This window comes from Manis javanica, chromosome 9 (assembly GCF_040802235.1).
Source record: "Manis javanica isolate MJ-LG chromosome 9, MJ_LKY, whole genome shotgun sequence".
Lineage (NCBI taxonomy): Eukaryota > Metazoa > Chordata > Mammalia > Pholidota > Manidae > Manis > Manis javanica.
This window is the reverse complement of record NC_133164.1, coordinates 57,679,981-57,703,389: the sequence shown is the minus strand read 5'-3', so window position 1 is coordinate 57,703,389 and position 23,409 is coordinate 57,679,981. Positions and strand designations below refer to the sequence as shown.

Here is a 23,409-nt window from a genome sequence, read left to right as displayed (position 1 = left end):
ACTGATTTTAAGCTGTGTAGGCCTGGGGTAGAGGCTGACATGGATGAAATGAAATGGCTTTTCTTATCCATTTCATTGCAATTTAACTTGCCTGGGGTACTACAATGTCCTGACTGGCTTGTAACCATTTTATAAAAGAATCATTCTCAGAATAATAAATTTGGATCATATATTGTTGTTAAGTTAGTGTTTCTGTGGGAAAATGAGGTCTTGGGCTTCCTGGCCTACCATCTTGCTGACTGATCAGAGGGTTTTGTTTTTTTTTTTTTGATTTATTAAGTAGGCATGGCTGATTCCATCATTGGCCAGTCAGTTAACTTAGTCTCCAGGCCCCTTCTGTTCCACAAGGATGGGCTGATACCACATAGCTCAAAGCTCTAACCCTCTAATTACATTCTTAGTCCCTCTGGTCTGACCAGCATCTACCTGAGTCATCTTCTTTATATTAACTATCCTGGAGTCTGCCTTGAGTCATCTTATGAGCATATATTTTCTGATGTAGTGAAGGGTTTAAAGGTTGCCTCCCACAGTCTGAGAACAAAGGCTAGCCAAATTCTTTATTACACATAGGTTTGAAATCTGATCATATACTGTAAAATTTAGGAGGTAGAAAGATGTGTAGGAAAATACGGATCTCCTACCCACATCTGTTCCTCAGGAACCCAGTTTTTCTTTCTGAGGCTGGTACTTTTTAAAATCTTTTTTTTTTTGCTTGAATTACAGTTTACTTACTTAAAAATTAATAGACTTTTTCTTTTCCTTTTGACTGTTGCCTTATTTTGAGTATTTGAAGAATTTTTTTTTCTCTAAACAATAGTGCACATAATACTATTCCTCTACATTATACCTTGAAATGACTTGTTACTGAAACACTAGGTGCTGGGATAGAAAAGTGAAATTAGTCTTTTTTTTTTTTTCATGAAATCACACTTTTTTTCTGGATTCAGAATAATATGTTCATTTAAAAATTTTTTTGGAAAATAGTAACACATAAAATAACAAACTTTATTATTTAATATTTCTCATCTTTTTTCCATTTGAGTGTATAGTGTGTGAGTTCACATTTGAACACACTTAATGAGGTAGAATGTAGGATTTTGTATCATTATTTCCCACATAACACTACTGAGAGCATTTTTGTCATTAAATAACCTTCAGTGATATGGCTTTACAGTGTTTTTGTTTTTGCACATTAAGATTATTTACAGCTTTGTGCATAAATTAGCAAATCTATTAGATAATTCTGCCTTAAGTTTTTTTTCTTGATTGATTTTAGAGGACTTAAAAGTTCACTTAGTTATTTAGTATTTATATCTTACCTTCTTATATTGTTCATGATAATAGAGCTAGTCTTTTAAGAAAGGTAGCTTTCTTTTTACCAACTTGAAGTAGGGCTAAAGCTTATAAAGTCTGTAACTTTTGTTCATTAGACTTTACTTTTTCCTTTTCCTTTCTTGTTTCTGTCAGTAATCTGTTTTCATGATTTCCTAATATTCTTTAAATGATGCTTTCATGTCTTTTTCAGTTCTTGTGAAAAGTAGTTAGGTTATATTTCATATATATATATATATATATGCTTATGTTAACATATTTGGTAAAAGTTTTATGTATTTTTTTACTTTTTCCTTCACAGGTGAGACACTGACTTCCTCTACATTTTCATTTCTTTTCCATTATTTCAATTGGACATTTATAAGGGGGGTACTCTGTAGGAGATGCTAGGATAAATTCTCAAGGAAATTAAAAAATAAGAGTGGGGAGTGATATGTAAGTCTGATAGTGTGCACAAATAGGTTTTAAATTTTTACTGATGGGTCCAAAATGTAATCTAGATATTTTGGCTGTTTCTCCTCCTGCTAGGGTCCTGTATTAATAGGAAGTTCTCAGGGTGGTGTCAACATTGAAGATGTTGCTGCTGAGACTCCTGAGGCCATAGTTAAAGAACCTATTGATATTGTAGAAGGCATCAAAAAGGAGCAAGCAGTCCGGGTATGTTGTATTCCTAAAAACTTCTAGCTTTTGGATAGTTATAATACTTAAAGAAAAGAAAGAGAATTAATTTGTACAGGCAAAGTGATTGACAAAACTTAAAAAATAATTATTTTTGAGTGTCAAGGCATGTTAATATCTTGATTGAAATTGAAACTTAGAATTATCTACAATATTTTTTCTCATGTCCTCCATAAATATTTTGGTATGTATCTTAAAAAGGCAAGGGTTCTTTTAAAACAGCCATTATACCATTGTCATACCTAGTAAAATTAATGATAATTCCTTAATGTCATTATTTATCAAGTCATTTAGATTTTCTAATTGTTTCAAGTTTTTTTGCTTTTATAATTTGTTTGAGTTGGGATCCATATAAGGTCCTTCATTGCTATTGGTTAGTCTGTCTTATAGGTCTTTTTCCAATTTGTAGGTTTCCTTTTCCTCACTCCATCCTTTTTCTTTTATTTGTTGGAGAAATTGGGTGATTATCCTTCAGTATTTTCATAGTCTGGATTTCACAACCCTTTGGTGGCATTTAACATGTTCCTATCTCCTTTATTTCCTTAAATTGCATGGAATGTTAGGGAAAGTGCCCTATATATCCTCTAATCAGTGATTTTAATTTTGGGGGGCTTATGAATGCTTTTAAGAATCTGATGAAAAACTGTGGACTTCTCAGTATATGCACATGCACAGTAAATTTTGCCTACAGCTTCACTGGTTTTCTGTACTGTCCTTCTTGTGTGCTTTTTCTCCCCTTCCATTTCTCCCCTTCCATCCCAACTCCCCCAAAAAATCCTACCCATGAAGTTTAATTCTATGGCCTGTGAGCATTTCTTGGTTATGTTTATAATACTGCTATTGTATTAAATGTTTAGTTTGGATATAAAAATTAAGTTGACCCATCTTAAAAATTTGGATATTAAAGTTTGAATGAAATTTGTATCTGTTAGTGGGAAACTATATCACAGTTTAAGTTTATGGTATTCAAGTATAGTAGAGCAGCAGTTCTGACTTGGACAAAGATTGAAAGGAGGAACAGAAATTTCCTGATAAATCATAAAGCAAGATGTTTAGGCAAGTGAAAGGTATAAATGTTTAAAAAGCACAGAGATTTGATTCATTAGGTAGGTATATGAGAGTAATGACTGGAGAGTTAAATTTATATGAGAAGGAAATACTTGATTCACAAAAATATTTGAAGGAACAATCTACTAAAATTATAGCATTTTGAGTGATGAACAGAAATAGTACCTAGCACAATATTTGGCCAATTGATGTCATACTGGGTTGGTCAGAATTCTGTTGCAATTTTTAAATGTTTACATCTAAAGTAGCAGATTACGACCTAGTGAAAATCTTTCTTAATGAAGTAATACCTTATTTCTTATTTATAATTTGTAAAAATATCTTACCAAAATAACATTTCTTGGCTTGATTATCCACTTTATATATTGGCGTTTGACTTTTTGTAAAAAAATCACATTCACTCTCAAAGAACTTAAGATTTTCTATTATTGAAAGTCAAATGTATTGCAGTCTTAGACAGCAGTTGGAAAAGAGGAAAAAAACTCCTGCAGTGTTCCTGAGCAGTGGCAGCAGTTAGAATAAACATACAGACCTATAGTTTCTGTACCAGTGGTTTTGAATTGCTTTATGGAACTTTAAAAATTATGGATGCTTGGTCTGCTCTAGAACTTGTGAGCCATATCTGCTGGGTTGGGATCTTGCTGTGTATATTATTTAAAAAGCTCTTTAGATTTATCTAGTTAGGAATCTCTGCTCAAGACCGTAAACTCCTCTACTAGACAGCTCCTCTAACAGCTTTAAGTACCTGTATCTTTTGGGGCTACCATATACTAAATGTTCAGTAGATTTTTGAATGAATGTGGTAATACTTGTATGGCTGGATATGCCCTCATTGCTTGGTAGACACTTCATAAATTACCTAAAAGGAAAAATAGGGTGACTTAACTTAATATTTTGGCCATTGTTTGAACCATGGGATTGTCAGTCCACTTTTTCTATGTAATTTTAATAAAATGTAGGCCTCTTCTTTCAGTTTAGGTTGGCCATAAGGCTTAGAGGCAGTATGGAGGCTATGGAATAAACATTGGAACTGGAATCTAGGTGAATGGCAAGTCACTTGATCTCTCTGAATCTTTTCTTGTTTGTGAAATGGGCATACTACTTGCTTTGTGAGAATTTTGAATAAAGTGTTTTTAACCATTCAGTAATAGTAGTTGCTGTTTCAGTGATCATATTTGACTACAAATGATTCAAGCTTATTTAAATGATAAACTACAAATTTTTTTATTTACAGTAACTTTATGTTGATTATACATATGCATATATACCTATAATAGACAAATTGTTTTCAGCTTGCACAGAAGATGGGATTTCCACCTAATATTGTAGATTCTGCTGCAGAAAATATGATCAAGCTTTACAACCTTTTCCTGAAATATGATGCAACCATGGTAGAAATAAATCCAATGGTAGAGGATTCAGATGGAGCTGGTAAAGTATCTTCTTTATCAAACATTGATTATGTATTTATCTACCTATTGTATGATTCACTAAAAAAGTTGAACTCATGAGGAAGTAAACTCATTCCTATGTAGAAGTTTATTTTATAATAAACAGAATGAATGTGAACAAGCCTATTAAACACCTTAAGTATATATTTATGTTCACACAAAGGGGTTAAGTCTGCACTGTCCAATATGGTGGCTAGTAGCCACAAATAGCAATTAAAATGATTAAAGTTATATAAGATTAAAATATTCCTCATTGTAGTAGTCACATTTCAAGTGCTCAGTAGCCACATGTGGTTGTTGTACTGGATAGCACACAGAACATTTCCATCACTGCAGAGAGTTCTGTGGGCTGTGCTGGGTTAGAGTGCCCAGTGTGGTGTCAAGGAAAGAGCTCTGGTTGGGGATTAGCCATATGGGTTTCCAGAGGTTTCAGACTAGAGACATCATGGATCTTTATTGTACAAAGGGTATATACTCTGCTACTAAAGTCCTTTTAAAGTTTTTAACCACTGCAGAAGTAAAATTAGCTTGTCACTTTGACAGCCTTTCTTTTGCATACGTTTAAAAGGTAAATCAGATTCTGAATAATCTGCCTTCTATGTATAGTGGTTTTTAAAAAGTATAAGTTGCTTTATTACAACCCCAGGTTTTCTTAATATTTTATATTAACTACTCCTATTGCTGTGATTTAAAAAATTTTTTCAAGGCTCTTGGACATATCTAATCTTCTTAAGATGATCTTGTAGATCATCTTTCACTTTTATACTTCTAATTAGTTATATTGTTTATTATACAAATCAATTTTGGTTGGTCATTTATATGGTTATATAAAGTATAATGAATAAATTCTCTTGTGAAAATAGAGGTAGTTTATAAAAGTAAAAATCCATTATTTTTTTTAAAAGAGTGAGGGCTAATGCACATTTTAAAAATTAAGTATTCATTGAAGGAGAATTATCTGTATAAAACAGGTATTTCTTATATTATTTTCTTGATTATGTAACCTTAATAGCATTAAAAGTCAGATTCCTGAATTCTTTCCAACTGTGAAATTCTATGGCCATATTCTGTTGCTAAGGGAATGTATTTGTTCTCTGAATTTAATAACTAATTTTTTTTCTTGTGTTCTATTTTTCTTTTCTTTGTATGCATTTCTATATGTTTTGAAGGGATTTTTTTTCACCCCGATTAAGGGATTGTATATTTAGTATAGAAAATATGCGAAGTGCCAAGAAATATAGATAGGTTAGAAAATAGAACCTCTATAATCTCATTATCCAATACCCTTTTAATATTTTTATGTAGTTTATTTCAATCTTTTCTGCAATTGGGATCATACTGTCTGTTCAGTTTGTATCTTTCCCTTTTTAAACTTAAAACTATGTAATAGAAGTTTTTCATGTTAAATATTTTTCAAAGATATAATTTTTAAGGCTTATATTTTATTTGTATAAAATATTTGTGGTCTTGATTATCTTGCATATAGATTCTTAAGAGTAGTATTTTTCGGTGAAAGAGTAATAACATTCTTAACCTGTTTTGATTATTGGGTCAGAATAAGAACATCTTGAGCTATATTTTGCCAGATTATTGTGTAGAAGCGTTGTTCTGATATACAGAGTGTCTGTTTCATTGCCTCCTTGTACCAGAAGTGAGTGTTACGTTGGGTTTAATCCCTATCAAACTGATAATCAGGAAGTGGTGTCTTACTTTATTTTTCAATTCTTTGACTACTAGTGATGTTGAGAAGTTTTCATGTTTATTGGGCATATATTTTCCTCTGTAGACTGCAAATTTTCTGTTGACATCCTTTGGTATTTGTGTTAGTTTCCTGTGGTTGCTGTAACAAATTACACAAACTAGGTGGCTTAAAACAGTAGATACTTACTCTTTCATAGTTGTGGAAGCCAGAAGTCCAAAATCATTATCACGTGAACTCAAGGTGGCAGCAGTTCTCCCTCCAGAGGTTCTAGGGAAGAATCCATTCGTTGCCTTTTCCACCTTCTTGTGAGAGGCTTAATATTATCCTAAGTGAGTGAATCCTTTAAATGTGAGTGGAAACATCAGGAGTGGGGGAGATTTGATCCCCCCAGCATTCCTCTGTTTTCTATTCTTGACTCTTTGAGCTTAATCACCAGGCCTTTGATCTGTCAGGGTGGATGTGGAGCCCCTCTTGAGGAAGGATATATTAGCTGTTTGGTAATTTAACTGACTTGGAGTCTGCCATCCAAATCCCAACCGTGTTACTGTGGATATTTATTCTGGGATCACCTGTAGGTAGTTTGGATTTTGCCCCCCAAGAAGTTTCAAAAATGGGTCAAAATAGTACCTTAATATCAGTTTTAATAGTGTTATGCTCAATTCTGAAAATGTGTTCTTTTCTGTGACCAACACCAAATTATGGCTAATCATGTTGTCTATTGAAATATTAGAGATTCTTCACTGAGGTTAAATTATGGCGCTAAGATATATTAAATAGTAAACTGCGTAAAGACATCTCAAATTTCAAGTCCAAATGTGATGAAGTCCAAAGGACCTAGAGATATGAACAACTCCCAGGTCATATTCTTTCTCTTAGAAGTCCAAAGAAATTAATGTTCTTCCTAATTTTGTGAATATTTTGATTAAATATTAGCTGGAGAGGTTATGAATTCTAGATAAAGATTTGATTCTTTTAGCCATGGCAGTTTGGACTGTTTCACAATAGGGATAGGTAAAAGATTCTCATGGTCTCAGAAGTTATATTGTTTGAAATTCAGATCTTGTGTGCCTCACTTTTAAAGGAGAATGAAAAGTTAATAATACATACATATTTTAACAGCTTCGACCCTTAGTTATGAAATTTTGGGAAGAAACCCCCAAACCCAAGCTGTTCCCATCACCAGAAACAATGGTCTCAGTAAGGCAGTTACATTCTCAGAACATAATTCTATCAAAGGTCATAGCAGGAACTCAGTGGAAGCTGAGCGGACTGTTAAATAGTCTCACCAGGATGCCAGTTGTGCTGAAGGTTTACCTATGGACTTAAAATCAGTTGGGAGAACTCTCTGAGCAAGAATTTAATTTTGGCATGGTATGTTTATGATTTCTAGCCAGGGGTGGTATGACTTAAATGTAACTAAGAGTTCAGAAAATAAAAAACAGATCATTATACAGTTCATATTAAAGATAAAAGTGTAAGAATTGCCAATATTTTTTCCTATTCAACAGTATGAATTGAATATGATCAGTGATGTTTTGCTGAAATAAATCACTGCTTACTGTGAGTATGGTTTTGTGTGGGCTTTTTTCCTCCCAACTTATTTTGATACTGAAATAAAATAGTTCAAGGAACTCCCATATATCTTTTATTCAGAATCACCAGTTTGCATTCTGCCTGATTTGCTTTATAATCTCTGCATTGTGTGTGTTTGTAAAAATACATAGTTTTGAAACTATTTGGGAGTAAATTGGAGACATTGTTCTTGTTTACCCCTGAATATTTCAGTGTCTAAAAACAAGAACATTCTCTTATATAACCTCAGTACATTTAGCAAAACCAGGACATTTAACATTGATACAGTATTATTATCTGATCCACATCTGAGTATGTAATTGGGTATGTATTATATATTGAGTATGTAATTTAGTATGTATTATATATTTCTGTTCTTTCCCTTTCTGTAAGTCAGGGTTTCTCAGCCTTACCACTATAATATTTTGGGGCCAGATCATTTTTGTTACTGGGGCCTATCCTGTGCATGTAGTATATTTGAGTCTTCACCCAGTAATACTTAGATATGAGTAGCAAACTCCAGTTGTGACAAACAAAAAAATGTGGATAACTTGGTTAAGGTAGAGTCCATCAGATTTCTTGATTATAGAATCACTGTTTTCCCTTTGTAATGTTAGGAAATTTGTGAGAAAATAATTTGAGACTGTGCTCCTCATCAAACTTCTACCCACTAGTTTTGACATCTACCAATGATTTCCTAACTGTCGTTCCTCCTATATTTAGTAGTTTGCATTATATTGTAAAGAAGAGCTTTCCTTGCTTCCCCATCTGCTTATTTACATATTTGTTTATATCAGAATAGGCTGTGGATTCTTACTTTATTCAAAGAGTTATAATCCATTTTGTTCAGTGTGTCCCACATTTGGCCAGCAGAGGTGCTTTCAGATTGGCTCCTGTGGCCTCTTTTGTTTTTTTAACTTTTTAATCTCTGAAATATAGATCATTAGAAGTTGTAAAAATTGTACAAAGAGTCTCATTTCCCCTTCACCCAGCTTTACCCAATGGCGACATCTTACTTGGCTGTATTTATCCAAGCAGGTAATTGATGTTGGTACATTACTGCTAATGAGATTAAATACCATATTCAGTTTTCACTATTTTCTAAATACCTGCAGTCATTTGTGTGCATATATATATGTATGTGTATGTATAGATTTATTTATTTTTGTCCCTTATGTAGATTTGTGTAACCACTACCACAATCAAGATGCAGAACTATTCCATCACCACAAAATAACTCTCTTGTGTACCTCTTTGTATTCACATCCTCCACACTGTTCTTCCCTACTCTGTCCCTCTGCCCTGGAAACCACTAGTCTGTTCTTCATCATTCTGTCATTTTGAAAATGTTATATAAATGGAACAACACAGTATGTAACCTTTTGAGATAAACTTCTTTTTACTAGATACAGTGCCTTTGAACCCCATTCAGATCATTGATGTACCCTCGTGTATTCATTTTTATTGCTGAGTAGTATTTCATTGTTTGGATATACCAGAGTTCATTCAGCCATTCATCTTTTGAAGGACATTTGATTGTTTTCATTATTTTGCTATTGCTAATAAAGTAGCAATGAACAATTGTATATAGGTTTTATGTATAAGTTCTCCTTTGTCATTTTGATATGTCCCTTTTACATTGTCAAAGAAGTATTCTTTGAGCACCTCTTTACATTTTGTGCGACAGTTTTTTATCCAAGGGACCCTATTTCTTTTAGTGGAAGTTGGTATTTAGAAGCCAAGATACGCATGTTACCTATGTTTGTTGCTACTGGTATGTCATTGTTTCTAAGCCCTTTCAGCAAACCAAACCTAAAAAATAGAAAATATACATACATAAAAGTATACATATATTTATGCCTGTTTATATTTTTTTAAAAACTCTGAATTTATACTGATAACTCTAATTCCACTCCAGTACCACAGAATTCATTCTAATTGTATCTCTTTCTATATTTAGAAACCTGGGTCTCATTAGTGTCTGTATTTACTCATTTGCTTATACATTTCTGTTCTTTCCCTTTCTGTAAGTCAGGGCTTCTCAGCCTTACCACTATAATATTTTGGGGCCAGATCATTTTTGTTACTGGGGCCTATCCTGTGCATGCAGTATATTTGAGTCTTCACCCAGTAATACTTAGATACGAGTAGCAAATTCCAGTTGTGACAAACAAAAATGCCTCCAGACATTGTCGTGTATCCCTTGTGGAGCAAACTGGCCCTGACTGAGAAATATAGTCATAGATCTAAGTTTCCACATGTTATGCTCCTTAAGCCTGAAGAACTTCCTTTAGCATTTCTCTTGGTGTAGGTCTGTCAGTGATGACTTTTATTTCTATTTGTCTGAAAATATCTTGTCTTCTTTTTTGAAGTATATTTTTATTATATATAGAAATCTGGCTTGATTTTTTTTTTCAATCACTTCAGATATCTTTTCCTGCCCCATTCTCCTCCTTTTCCCCTAGATAACTTGTCATTATCCAACAGGTCATTGAGGTATTGTTTTTTGCCCCCCAATCTTGGGAAACATCTGTTAATCTATCTTCAGGTTCACTGACCCATCACCAATATGCTGTTAAGCCCATAGGGTGAATTTATTATTTCAAATATTGTGCTTTTTCTAGATTTTCTATTTGGATGCTTTTTATAGTTTTGTTTTCCACTGAATACCTATCTGGTCCACTATTATGACGATGTTTCCCTTTAAATACTTAAATACACTATGTAGAAATTTCATACTTGTAGCATATTATGACAAATATTTTAAATGATTTTGTATAGATATTTAAAACATCTTTATGTTTGCATAAATCATTTCTAGGTACACGAGTTGATGATGCTAAAGCACTGATAGCAGACAGTGGACTTAAATAAATACTTAAATACCAATACACTATTAATTAACATTAATTAATTAAAATAGCTGCTTACAGGCCTCTGATGATTTTCAAATCTGGGCCATGTTAGGTTTGGGTTCTCTTGAATGCTTTTTCTTTTTACTGTTGGTCATATTTTCCTTTCTTCACAGATCTAGTCATTTTTAATTGTATATTGGACATTTTGTGAGATAAGGTATAAAACTTCTGAATTCTCTTAACTACTTTGAAAGAATGTTGATTTCTGTTCCTATTAGTAGTTTGGTTTAGCTGGACTATAAACCTTGGCCCTTGTGCTGGGTAGCATCTGAAACTGCTCAGTTCTTTCAGCATTCTATCTGTTCAGAAACAGCACGGAGAATGCTGTATTTAGACTGGAGCAAGGAAGGGATAGGATGCTGAAAGATGAAGTCGTACTAGTGACCTTCATAAGAGCCATTTTGGTAGAGTGCTGGAGGTGAAAGCCTGTTTTTAGTGGATTAAGAGAGAATGACAGGAGAAAATTCTGATACAATGAGTTCAAGCATACGGTTCACAGATAGGTATTTTATAGGCTTTGTGGGACACATTTGGTTTCAGTTCTTGCTGCTTTTCTTCTTACTGTTTCCCTTCTTCAAAATCCACAAAAAATCTAAAATCCGTTCTTAGCTTGCAGCCAATACACTAGCAAGCACAGGCCGATTTGGGCCCATGGACCATAGTTCACTGATTCCTGGTTTAAACAGACAACTTTTTCAAGGAGTTTTGTTGTAGAGGAGGAGGAGAGTATGAGGGAAGAGGGGTCTAAAACATTTTCTTTTTATTAAGGTGGGGGAAATAACATTTTTGCAAGTCAGTAGGAGTTAGCCAGTAGAAAAGTTCGTGGGTGGTTATAATTAATGCAGGAAGGACATAATTACTAGGATAATACCTTTGAGTAGGTGAGAGGGTATGGGCTCTAGAGCATAACTGAAGGGGTTAGCTATGAGCATGAACTTAATTTTGGTTAATTTTAAGACAAATTTTAAGTTGTTTCTGAGGTTTTTTTCTTTATTTGTTGCCTAGAATTGCTGTAGAACCAGTAACTTTGATGGGGCAGTTTTAATTCCCACATAATTCTTCAGTAAACAGTTTGAATTCATTGTGAACACAAATTGAAATACTTTCAATAAGTAACAACATGTTTTTCCCCTAAACTAAATAATGTTTGATAGTTTATTGTGTTCCTTGAAATTAAGGTCACATCCTTTTTTTTTCTTTCAAAGTGCTGTGCATGGATGCAAAGATCAATTTTGATTCTAATTCAGCTTATCGCCAGAAGAAAATCTTTGACTTACAGGACTGGACCCAGGAAGATGAAAGAGACAAGGATGCAGCTAAGGCAGATCTCAACTACATTGGTCTTGATGGAAATATAGGCTGTCTAGGTACCACATTTTTTTATGTTAGATGTTAGATTGACTAAGCTTAATTAGTTTTCTTTGTGTTTGTTGCTTATACAAATAATTTCCCCCTTTTAATAGTAAATGGTGCTGGTTTGGCTATGGCTACAATGGATATAATAAAACTTCATGGAGGGACTCCAGCCAACTTTCTTGATGTTGGTGGTGGTGCCACAGTCCATCAAGTTACAGAAGCATTTAAACTTATCACTTCAGATAAAAAGGTAAGGACAGGGCTTATGTTTTTGAATATGAAAGGTGAGCAGTAACTTGACTAATTAGTTGGTATGGTCATTACAGTAGATGAGCATTAGAGTTCAAAAGACCTCACTAGTTTAGAAAAGGTCACTTAAATCAATACAAGAGAAGTTAACTAGAGAAAAATCTAGTTTCCTTTTGTAATTTAGAATACAAGGTGAGGAAATATTAGATGGTATTAAGTAATACTATAAATGGTAGTGATCTGACAATGGAGCTATTCCTATGGAAGAAATTCCAGGAGATATTAGTTGACTACAAAAGCCTAGAATATGAAAAATCTATAAAGCTACAAAGAAGAAAATAAAAATCTATAATTCTATCCAGAGATAACTTTTGTAACTGTTGTCTTGATCTGTTTTCTTTGACTTGTTAATGCTTATATATTTCACAAACACACAGACACACACACATGCATGTATTCTACACATATTTTTAGAAACAGCTTTAGTAATATATAATTCACATACGTATTTTGAGTCCTTTTCTGCTAACATATTTTGAACACTTTTTGCATTCACTAAAATATTTTAATACACCCATTTTAATGTTTGTATAATCTGCATTATATAAATATGCCAGAATTTAGAACTGTGACTTTATAAATGATTATAAAAATTCAGTGGATGTGAAGCATCATAATCCAAAGGACATACATATTACCAATTACCAAGTGGGTGGTGGACTGCACAGACTTCAGTGATGAGAGCTGCAGAGGGTATTGGTTTGGTCTGCTCCATGGAATTAATTTTTATCATTAGGCAAAGATTCTAGTATATTTTTGGGAAGGAAGGAGGCATATTCATCATTACTAAATTTTAGTCTACCAAAAATATTTTATGCACAGGTATTGGCTATTCTGGTCAACATTTTTGGAGGAATCATGCGGTGTGATGTTATTGCACAGGGTATAGTCATGGCAGTAAAGGATTTGGAAATTAAAATACCTATTGTGGTACGGTTACAAGGTAAGTATAAAACAGATCTTGTGATTGTTCCATTTTAAACTCTTAATTGTTTAAAAGTTCATAATTCTGAAGAGTTGAGTTCATTTAAAATAAAGTTTTCAAATAGCTTATCTTTTTTTTTTTTTTTTTTAGATTTATCACTTTTATTTAAAAAATTTTTTTTTTTTTTGAGAGGGCATCTCTCATATTTATTGATCAAATGGTTGTTAACAACAATAAAATTCAGTATAGGGGGGTCAATGCTCAATGTACAATCATTAATCCATCTCAAGCCTAATTCTCGTCAGTCTCCAATCTTCTGAAGCATAACGAAAAAGTTCTTACATGGTGAACGAATTCTTACATAGTGAATAAATTCTTACATGGTGAACAGTACAAGGGCATTCATCACAGAAACTTTCGGTTTTGATCACGCATTATGACCTATAAACAATCAGGTCAAATATGAATATTCGTTTGATTTTTGTACTTGATTTATATGTTGATCCCACATTTCTCCCTCTATTATTGTTATTATTTTTATTTTTAATAAAATGCTGAAGTGGTAGGTAGATGCAAGATAAAGGTAGAAAACATAGTTTAGTGCTGTAAGAGGGCAAATTTAGATGATCAGATGATCAGGTGTGTGCCTATGGACTAAGTATTAATCCAGGCTAGACAAGGGCAGCAAGACATCCATGGATGCAGAAGATTTCTCTCAAAGCAGGGGGGGGTGAGGTTCTGAGCCTCACCTCTGTTGATTCCCAAATTCTCACCTGATGGCCCCCCTGCGACTGTGCCTGTCTTAGGTTGTTCCTCCCTTGAGGAATCTTACCCGTCTCTGGCTAACCAGTCATCTTCTGGGGCCATACAGGGAAATGTAAAGTTGGTAAATGAGAGAGAAGCCATATTGTTTGAAAAGGTTAGCTTTTTACTTCTTTGCAGATTTATGCCCTGTGGCTTCTATGCCCAGCACTTGTCTCGAGGTATCTTTACCACCTGGAGGAATTATGATACTCGGTAAATTCGATATGAGGCACGAATTCTATTTAAGGGTTGTAATTAGGAAGGAAGAAGAAAAGCTATAGATGTAGCATATGAAGGAAACATGGGAGGATTGATTATTTCTTTGACATATCTTCTTGTATAGTACCTTAAGTATGTATGGGTTTTAAACTACTAACTAATTTGCACACACATATTAACATAATAGGAATATGGTGACATAAACAAAGCAAATCTATAATTACCATCCATCTCCAGTGAAGCCAAGAAAACCATTTAGGCACCCTAGGCATTTGTGAAAATTTATCTATGATATGATGGATATTGTCCAACTGTACATGAACAATCAGACAAATTAAAGCAGCCCATTTCTGGGATCTGTTCACATCCCATATGTTCTTTTAACTGTAGATAGTCTATAGTCATGAGATTTTGGAGTGCTACAACTTGCACCCCTCCCAACTCCTGGTTGAGTTCCAACAGTACAGATCCGGTCAAATTCGTTGTCTCACTGTATGCACATGCCAGCCTAGACATCTCCCTCCTCATTCCTATGGCAAGTCCAGGAGACGGTGGGCTGGATGCAGCCACAACCGCAGCATCGTCCGGATCCCTGTGGAGGCTTTTTGATGATCATCCCCCGGCACAAGTCCTCCAGTGAGTGCTGATGCCGGAAGCTCCTCCTCATATCGTATCTTACTTCATTTTCTAGGTATCCAAGCTAGGCCTTGAACTTCTGCATAGAAACCCAACAGACCCTTTGCCCACACTTTGACATGCCCTCTGTACCACTGTGCAGAACTCATTGGAGGTCAGCACACAGTAACTGCTTTTTTTTTTTTTTTTATTAAGAGAAAGGAATATTATCAGAAAAGAGTACCTCCATAGCTGATCATCTGACACCCTTTAAGTGATCAATATTAAGGATATTTAAAGCATGCGTTGATCTTTGATTTACCAATAGTTTTATCCTATCAAGGAGTAATCCCCCTTTTCTTTCTTTCTTTTTTTTTTTTTTAATTTTTAATCTACACTTACATGAAGAATACTATGTTTACTATGCTCTCCCCTATATCAGGTCCTCCCTAACAACCACATTATGGTTACTGTCCATCAGCTTAGCAAAATGTTGTAGAGTCACTACTTGTCCTCTCTGTGTTGTGCAGCCCACCCTCCCCTTTCTCCCCCACCCCCCATGCATGCTAATCTTAATACCCCCCTTCTTCTTACCCCCCCTTATCCCTCCCTACCCACCCATCCTCCCCAGTCCCTTTCCCTTTGGTAACTGTTAGTCCATTTTTGGGTTCTGTAATTCCGCTGCTGTTTTGTTCCTTCGGTTTTTCCTTTGTTCCTATACTCCTCAGATGAGTGAAATCATTTGGTATTTCTCTTTCTCCGCTTGGCTTATTTCATTGAGCATAATACTCTCCAGCTCCATCCATGTTGCTGCAAATGGTTGGATTTTTCCACTTCTTATGGCTGAGTAGTATTCCATTGTGTATATGTACCACATCTTCTTTATCCATTCATCTACCGATGGACATTTAGGTTGCCTCCAATTCTTGGCTATTGTAAATAGTGCTGCAATAAACATAGGGGTGCATCTCTCTTTCTCAAACTTGATTGCTGCGTTCTTAGGGTAAATTCCTAGGAGTGGAATTCCTGGGTCAAATGGTAGGTCTGTTTTGAGCATTTTGATGAACCTCCATAATGCTTTCACAATGGTTGAACTAATTTACATTCCCACCAGCAGTGTAGGAGGGTTCCCCTTTCTCCACAGCCTCGCCAACATGTGTTGTTGTTTGTCTTTTGGATGGCAGCTATCCTTACTGGTGTGAGGTGATACCTCATTGTAGTTTTAATTTGCATTTCTCTGATAATTAGCGATGTGGAGCATGTTTTCATGTCTGTTGGCCATCTGTATTTCTTTTTTAGAGAACTGTCTGTTCAGTTCCTCTGCCCATTTTTTAATTGGGTTATTTGTTTTTTGTTTGTTAAGGCATGTGAGCTCTTTATATATTCTGGATGTCAAGCCTTTATCGGATCTGTCATTTTCAAATATATTCTCCCATACTGTAGGGTTCCTTTTTGTTCTATTGATGGTGTCTTTCGCTGTACAGAAGCTTTTCAGCTTAATGTATTCCCACTTGCTCATTTTTGCTGTTGTTTTCCTTGCCCGGGGAGATATGTTCAAGAAGAGGTCACTCATGTGTATGTCTAAGAGGTTTTGCCTATGTTTTTTTCCAAGAGTTTAATGGTTTCATGACTTACATTCAGGTCTTTGATCCATTTTCAGTTTACCTTTTTATATGGGGTTAGACAGTGGTCCAGTTTCATTCTCCTACATGTAGCTGTCCAGTTTTGCCAGCACCATCTGTTGAAGAGACTGTCATTTTGCCATTGTATGTCCATGGCTCCTTTATCAAATATTAATTGACCATATATGTTTGGGTTAATTTCTGTAGTCTCTAATCTGTTCCACTGGTCTGTGGCTCTGTTCTTGTGCCAGTACCAAATTGTCTTGATTACTATGGCTTTGTAGTTGAGCTTGAAGTTGGGGAGTAAGATCCCCCCTACTTTATTCTTCTTTTTCAGGATTGCTTTGGCTATTCGGGGTCTTTGGTGTTTCCATATGAATTTTTGAATTATTTGTTCCAATTCATTGAAGAATGTTGCTGGTAATTTGATAGGGATTGTATCAAATCTGTATATTGCTTTGGGCAGGATGGCCATTTTGACGATATTAATTCTTCCTAGCCATGAGCATGGGATGAGTTTCCATTTATTAGTGTCCCATTTAATTTCTCTTAAGAGTGACTTGTAGTTTTCAGAGTATAAGTCTTTCACTTCTTTGGTTAGGTTTATTCCTAGGTATTTTATTCTTTTTGATGCAATGGTGAATGGAATTGTTTTCCTGATTTCTCTTTCTATTGATTCATTGTTAGTGTATAGGAAAGCTACAGATTTCTGTGTGTTAATTTTGTATCCTGCAACTTTGCCATATACCGATATCAGTTCTAGCAGTTTTGGAGTGGAGTCTTTAGGGTTTTTTATGTACAGTATCATATCATCTGCAAATAGTGACAGTTTAACTTCTTCTTTACCAATCTGGATTCCTTGTATTTCTTTGTTTTGTCTGATTGCCGTGGCTAGGACCTCCAGTACTATGTTAAATAACAGTGGGGAGAGTGGGTATCCCTGTCTGGTTCCTGATCTCAGAGGAAATGCTTTCAGCTTCTGGCTGTTCAGTATAATGCTGGCTGTGGGTTTATGATATATGGCCTTTATTATGTTGAGGTACTTGCCCTCTATTCCCATTTTGCTCAGAGTTTTTATCATGAATGGATGTTGAATTTTGTCAGATGCTTTTTCAGCATCTATGGAGATGATCATGTGGTTTTTGTCTTCCTTTTTGTTGATGTGGTGGATGATGTTGATGGATTTTCGAATGTTTACCATCCTTGCATCCCTGGGATGAACCCCACTTGGTCATGGTGTATGATCCTTTTGACATACTGTTGAATTCTGTTTGCTAATATTTTATTGAGTATTTTTGCATATACATTCGTCAGGGATATTGGTCTGTAATTTTCTTTTTTGGTGGGGTCTTTGCCTGGTTTTGGTATTAGGGTGATGTTGGCTTCATAGAATGAGTTTGGGAGTATTGCCTCTTCTTCTATTTTTTGGAACACTTTAAGGGGAATGGGTATTATGTCTTCTCTGTGTGTCTGATAAAATTCTGAGGTAAATCTGTCCGGCCCTGGGGTTTTGTTCTTTGGTAGTTTTTTGATTACTGTTTCAATTTCTTTGCTCGTAATTGGTTTGTTTAACTTTTGTGTTTCTTCCTTGGTCAGTCTTGGGAGGTCGTATTTTTCTAGGAAGTTGTCCATTTCTTCTAGGTTTTCCAGCTTGTTGGCATATAGGTTTTCATAGTAGTCTTTAATAATTCTTTGTATTTCTGTGGAGTCTGTCGTGATTTTTCCATTCTCATTTCTGATTCTGTTGATTTATGTTGATTCTCTTTTTCTCTTAATAAGTTAGGCTAGAGGCTTATCTATTTTGTTTATTTTCTCGAAGAACCAGCTCTTGGTTTCGTTGATTTTTGCTATTGTTCTATTCTTCTCAATTTTGTTTATGTCTTCTCTGATCTTTATTATGTCCCTCCTTCTGCTGACTTTAGGCCTCATTTGTTCTTCTTTTTCCAGTTTTGATAATTGTGATGTTAGACTATTCATTTGGGATTGTTTTTCCTTCTTCAAGTGTGCCTGGATTGCTATATACTTTCCTCTTAAGACTGCTTTTGCTGCGTCCCACAGAAGTTCGGGCTTAGTGTTGTTGTCATTTGTTTCTATATATTCCTTGATCTCTATTTTGATTTTTTCATTGATCCAATGATTATTTAGTAGCATGTTGTTAAGCCTCCATGTGTTTGTGAGCCTTTTTGTTTTCTTTGTAGAATTTATTTCTACTTTTATACCTTTGTGGTCTGAAAAATTGTTTGGTAGAATTTCAATATTTTGGAATTTAGGAGGCTCTTTTTGTGAGCTAGTATGTGGTCTATTCTGGAGAATGTTCCATGTGCACTTGAGAAGAATGTATATCCTGTTGCTTTTGGATGTAGAGTTCTATAGATGTCTATTAGGTCCATCTGTTCTAGTGTGTTGTTCAGTGCCTGTGTGTCCTTACTTATTTTCTGCCCGGTGGATCTATCCTTTGGGGTGAGTGGTGTGTTGAAGTCTCCTACAATGAATGCATTGCAGTCTATTTCCCTCTTTAGTTCTGTTAGTATTTGCTTCACACATGCTGGTGCTCCTGTATTGGGTGCATATATATTTAGAATGTTCATATCCTCTTGTTGGACTGAGCCCTTTATCATTATGTAGTGTCCTTCTTTATCTCTTGTTACTTTCTTTGTTTTGAAGTCTATTTTGTCTGATACTAGTACTGCAACCCCTACTTTCTTCTCACTGTTGTTTGCCTGAAATATGTTTTTCCATCCCTTGACTTTTAGTCTATGCTTATCTTTGGGTTTAAGGTGAGTTTCTTGTAAGCAGCATATAGATGGGTCTTGCTTTTTTATCCATTCTATTACTCTATGTGTTTTGATTGGTGCATTAAGTCCATTTACATTTAGGGTGACTATTGAGAGATATGTACTTATTGCCATTGCAGGCTTTAGATTTGTGGTTACCAAAGGTTTAAGGTTAGCTTCTTTAGTATCTTACTGCCTAACTTAGCTCGCCTATTGAGCTGTTATATACACTGTCTGGAGATTCTTTTCTTCTCTCCCTTCTTATTCCTCCTCCTCCATTCTTCATATGTTGTGTGTTTTGTTCTGTGCTCTTTTTAGGGGTGCTCCCATCTAGAGCAGTCCCTGTAGGATGCCCTGTAGAGGTGGTTTGTGGGAAGCAAATTCCCTCAGCTTTTGCTTGTCTGGGAATTGTTTAATCCCGCCATCATATTTAAATGATAGTCGTGCTGGATACAGTATCCTTGGTTCAAGGCCCTTCTGTTTCATTTCATTAAGTATATCATGCCATTCTCTTCTGGCCTGTAGGGTTTCTGTCGAGAAGTCTGATGTTAGCCTGATGGGTTTTCCTTTATAGGTGACCTTTTTTTCTCTAGCTGCCTTTAAAACTCTTTCCTTGTCCTTGATCCTTGCCATTTTAATTACTATGTGTCTTGGTGTTGTCCTCCTTGGATCCTTTCTGTTGGGGGTTTTGTGTAATTCCATGGTCTGTTTGATTATTTCCTCCCCCAGTTTGGGGAAGTTTTCAGCAATTATTTCTTCAAAGAGACTTTCTATCCCTTTTCCTCTTTCTTCTTCTTCTGGTATCCCTATAATATGAATATTATTCCTTTTGGCTTGGTCACATAGTTCTCTTAGTGTTGTTTCATTCCTGGAGATCCTTTTATCTCTCTCTATGTCAGCTTCTATATGTTCCTGTTCTCTGGCTTCTATTCCTTCAATGGCCTCTTGCATCTTTTCAATTCTGCTTATAAATCCTTCCAGGCATTGTTTCACTTCTGTGATCTCCTTCCTGACATCTGTGATCTCCTTCCAGACTTCATCCCACTGCTCTTGCATTTTTCTCTGCATCTCATCCCATTGCTCTTGCATTTTTCTCTGCATCTCTGTCAGCATGTTCATGATTTTTATTTTGAATTCTTTTTCAGGAGGACTGGTTAGGTCTGTCTCCTTCTCAGGTGTTATCTCTGTGATCTTTGTCTGCCTGTAGTTTTGCCTTTTCATGGTGATAGAGATAGTTTGCAGAGCTGGTACAAGTGACCGCTGCAAGAGCTTCCCTTCTTGTTGGTTTGTGGCCTTCCTCTCCTGGGAGTATAGCGACCTCTAGTGGCTTGTGCTGGGCAGTTGTGTGCAGACAGGGCTTCTGCTTCCTGCCCGGTTGCTATGGGGTTTATCTCCACTGTTGCTGTGGGTGTGGCCTGCCTGGGGCTGCTCCTCCAAAATGGTGGCGTCCCATTGGAGGGGGAGCGGCCGGGAGGCTATTTATCTCTGTAATGGGCCTCTGTGGTCCCTGCTGCCTAGGGGGTTAGAGTGCCCAGAGATCCCCAGATTCCCTGCCTCTGGTCTAAGTGACCTGTCCTGCCCCTTTAAGACTTCCAAAAAGCACTCTCCAAACCAAAACAACAACAGCAACAATGAGAGAGGGAACAGAAAAGAAAAAAACAAAACGGAAAAAACATGCGATTTTTTTTTTGTCCTCAGGCGCCGGTGCCAGGCACCCGCTCACTGGTCCTGCTTCCCTGTCTCCCTAGCAGCAGGGTCCCTGTCCCTTCAAGGCTTCCAAAAAGCACCTGCCCACCATTCCTGCAGGGAAAAACGCGCGATATTCTTTGTCCTCAGGCGCCGGTCCCAGGCACCTGCTCACCAGTCCCACCGCCCTGCCTCCCTAGCACCGGAGTCCCTGTCCCTTTAAGGCTTCCAAAAACCACTCGCCAAAAAGAGAAAAAACGGGAAAAACGCGTCATTTCCTCCGTCCTCAGGTGCTGGTCTCAGGCACCCGCCCACCGGTCCCGCAGGGAAAAACGCGGGATATTCTTTGTCCTCAGGCGCCAGTCCCAGGCACCTGCTCACCAGTCCCGCCCCCTGCCTCCCTAGCACCGAGGTCCCTGTCCCTTTAAGGCTTCCAAAAAGTGCTCTCCAAAAAGAAAAAAAAGGGAAAAACGCGTGATATTCTTTGTCCTCAGGCGCCGGTCCCAGGCACCTGCTCACCAGTCCCGTCGCCCTGCCTCCCTAGCACCGGGGTCCTTGTCCCTTTAAGGCTTCCAAAAAGCGCTCGCCAAAAAGGGAAAAAAAAAAGGGGAGAAACGCGCGATTTCCTCCGTCCTCAGGTGCTGGTCTCAGGCACTCGCCCACCGGTCCCGCAGGGAAAAATGCGGGATATTCTTTGTCCTCAGGCGCTGGTCCCAGGCACCCGCTCACCCGTCCTGCCACCCTGCCTACCTAGCAACGGGGGCCCTGTCCCTTTAAGGCTTCCAAAATCACTCACCAAAGAAAAAACCGCTCCGGTTTCTTTCCACCTGCTGGGAGCCGGGGGGAGGGGCACTCAGGTCCCGCCAGGCCGGGGCTTGTCTCTTACCCCCTTCGCAAGGCGCTGGGTTCTTGCAGGTGTGGACGTGGTCTGGATGTTGTCCTTTGTCCTGTGGTCTCTATTTTAGGAAGATTTTTCTTTGTTATATTTTCATAGCTCTATGTGTTTTTGGGAGGAGATTTCCACTGCTCTACTCACGCCGCCATCCTGGCTCCGCCTCCATAGCTTATCTTTTAAATAAAATTATTGTAGAATAGGAAATTTTTTTAAAAGTGGGTTTTAAAAAAGTTTCTAGCATTTGGGCAAAATTGTTTATAATTTTATGTGGTATGACTTGATATATTATTTATTGTGTTTTTTTTTAATTCTGAATTTCCTGAATTACCATTGATATGATAGAGCAAAATGTTTCATGAGGTAACTCTAGACTTTTACAGTATATTCTTTGGTTTAGAAACATTTATATTAAATGTTGGAAGTACTCCTATGTAGAAATTTCATACTTGTAGCATATTATGACAAATATTTTAAATGATTTTGTATAGATATTTAAAACATCTTTATGTTTGCATAAATCATTTCTAGGTACACGAGTTGATGATGCTAAAGCACTGATAGCAGACAGTGGACTTAAAATTCTTGCTTGTGATGACTTGGATGAAGCTGCTAAAATGGTAAATAGTCTCTGTTAATCTAAGGACAAGTTTTCAGAGTGTATAAGGGATTTATAAACACTTAGATTCTAAAAGGAACAAGCTAGTATTGTTAATAATTAGTATTTCAGCTAAATATTAGGAATATTTGAATCCCTTATACCTATCACCCATCTTAAAGTTATCAACTCATGCCTAATCTTGTCCATCTGTATTCTTACCTTCTCTCTTCCTTGCCCTTGGTTATTTTGAAGCAAATACCAAACATTATATCATTACATACATGTTATCATGTATCTATAAAAGTAAAGGTATTGATAATTATATAAAGGAATTACTGTTATTTATTTCAGGTGGGTTGGTGGTATTATGTTTTTATTTTACAAAATAGCATCTAGTCAGTGTTGAAATTTCCCTGATTCAAATATTTTTTGTCTAGATAATATTTATCTCTCAAATATTCTTTGTTAGTATTAGGCTCAAAATAAGTCTATGCATTGCAGTTGGTCTGTATGTCACTAAATTCTCTTAATCTTTAGATTCTCCATTGCTTTTTTTTTTCTTTTCTGAAGTGTAATGTTAAAAAACAGGGTGATGGTCTTGGAGTGTTACCCATTGTATGGGTTTTAATGATTATATCCCTGGGATATCATTTACTAGGTTCCTCTGTTCCCTGTATTTCTTGTACACTGGTATTTCAGTCTACAGGCTTGACCATATTCATATTTAATTTTGGGGAGCAGGGAGCAAGAATATTTTATAGTTAATGTGTATTTCCATAAGGAGTTATATAATTGATGTCAGATTACATTAAATCTGATGCTTATGTATTTCACAAACACACAGACACACACACATGCATGCATTCTACATATATTTTTAGAAACAGC

At 36.2% G+C, this 23,409-nt stretch overlaps 1 protein-coding gene across 4 annotated transcripts in view; it reads left to right on the top strand.

Annotated features, from left to right (window-relative positions):
* SUCLA2 (succinate-CoA ligase ADP-forming subunit beta) overlaps nucleotides 1-23,409 on the top strand; it is a 53,334-nt gene that overhangs the window by 26,359 nt on the left and 3,566 nt on the right. For 2 of the 4 annotated variants that reach the window (XM_036996581.2, XM_036996582.2), the window contains exons 5-10: nucleotides 1,861-1,989; nucleotides 4,371-4,509; nucleotides 11,924-12,085; nucleotides 12,182-12,324; nucleotides 13,206-13,326; nucleotides 22,452-22,540. In XM_036996581.2, coding sequence (XP_036852476.1) covers nucleotides 1,861-1,989; nucleotides 4,371-4,509; nucleotides 11,924-12,085; nucleotides 12,182-12,324; nucleotides 13,206-13,326; nucleotides 22,452-22,540 — 783 coding nt within the window. The remainder of the gene's footprint in view (nucleotides 1-1,860; nucleotides 1,990-4,370; nucleotides 4,510-11,923; nucleotides 12,086-12,181; nucleotides 12,325-13,205; nucleotides 13,327-22,451; nucleotides 22,541-23,409) is intronic. The other 2 variants (XR_012121080.1, XM_073212647.1) reach the window with 2 other exon arrangements.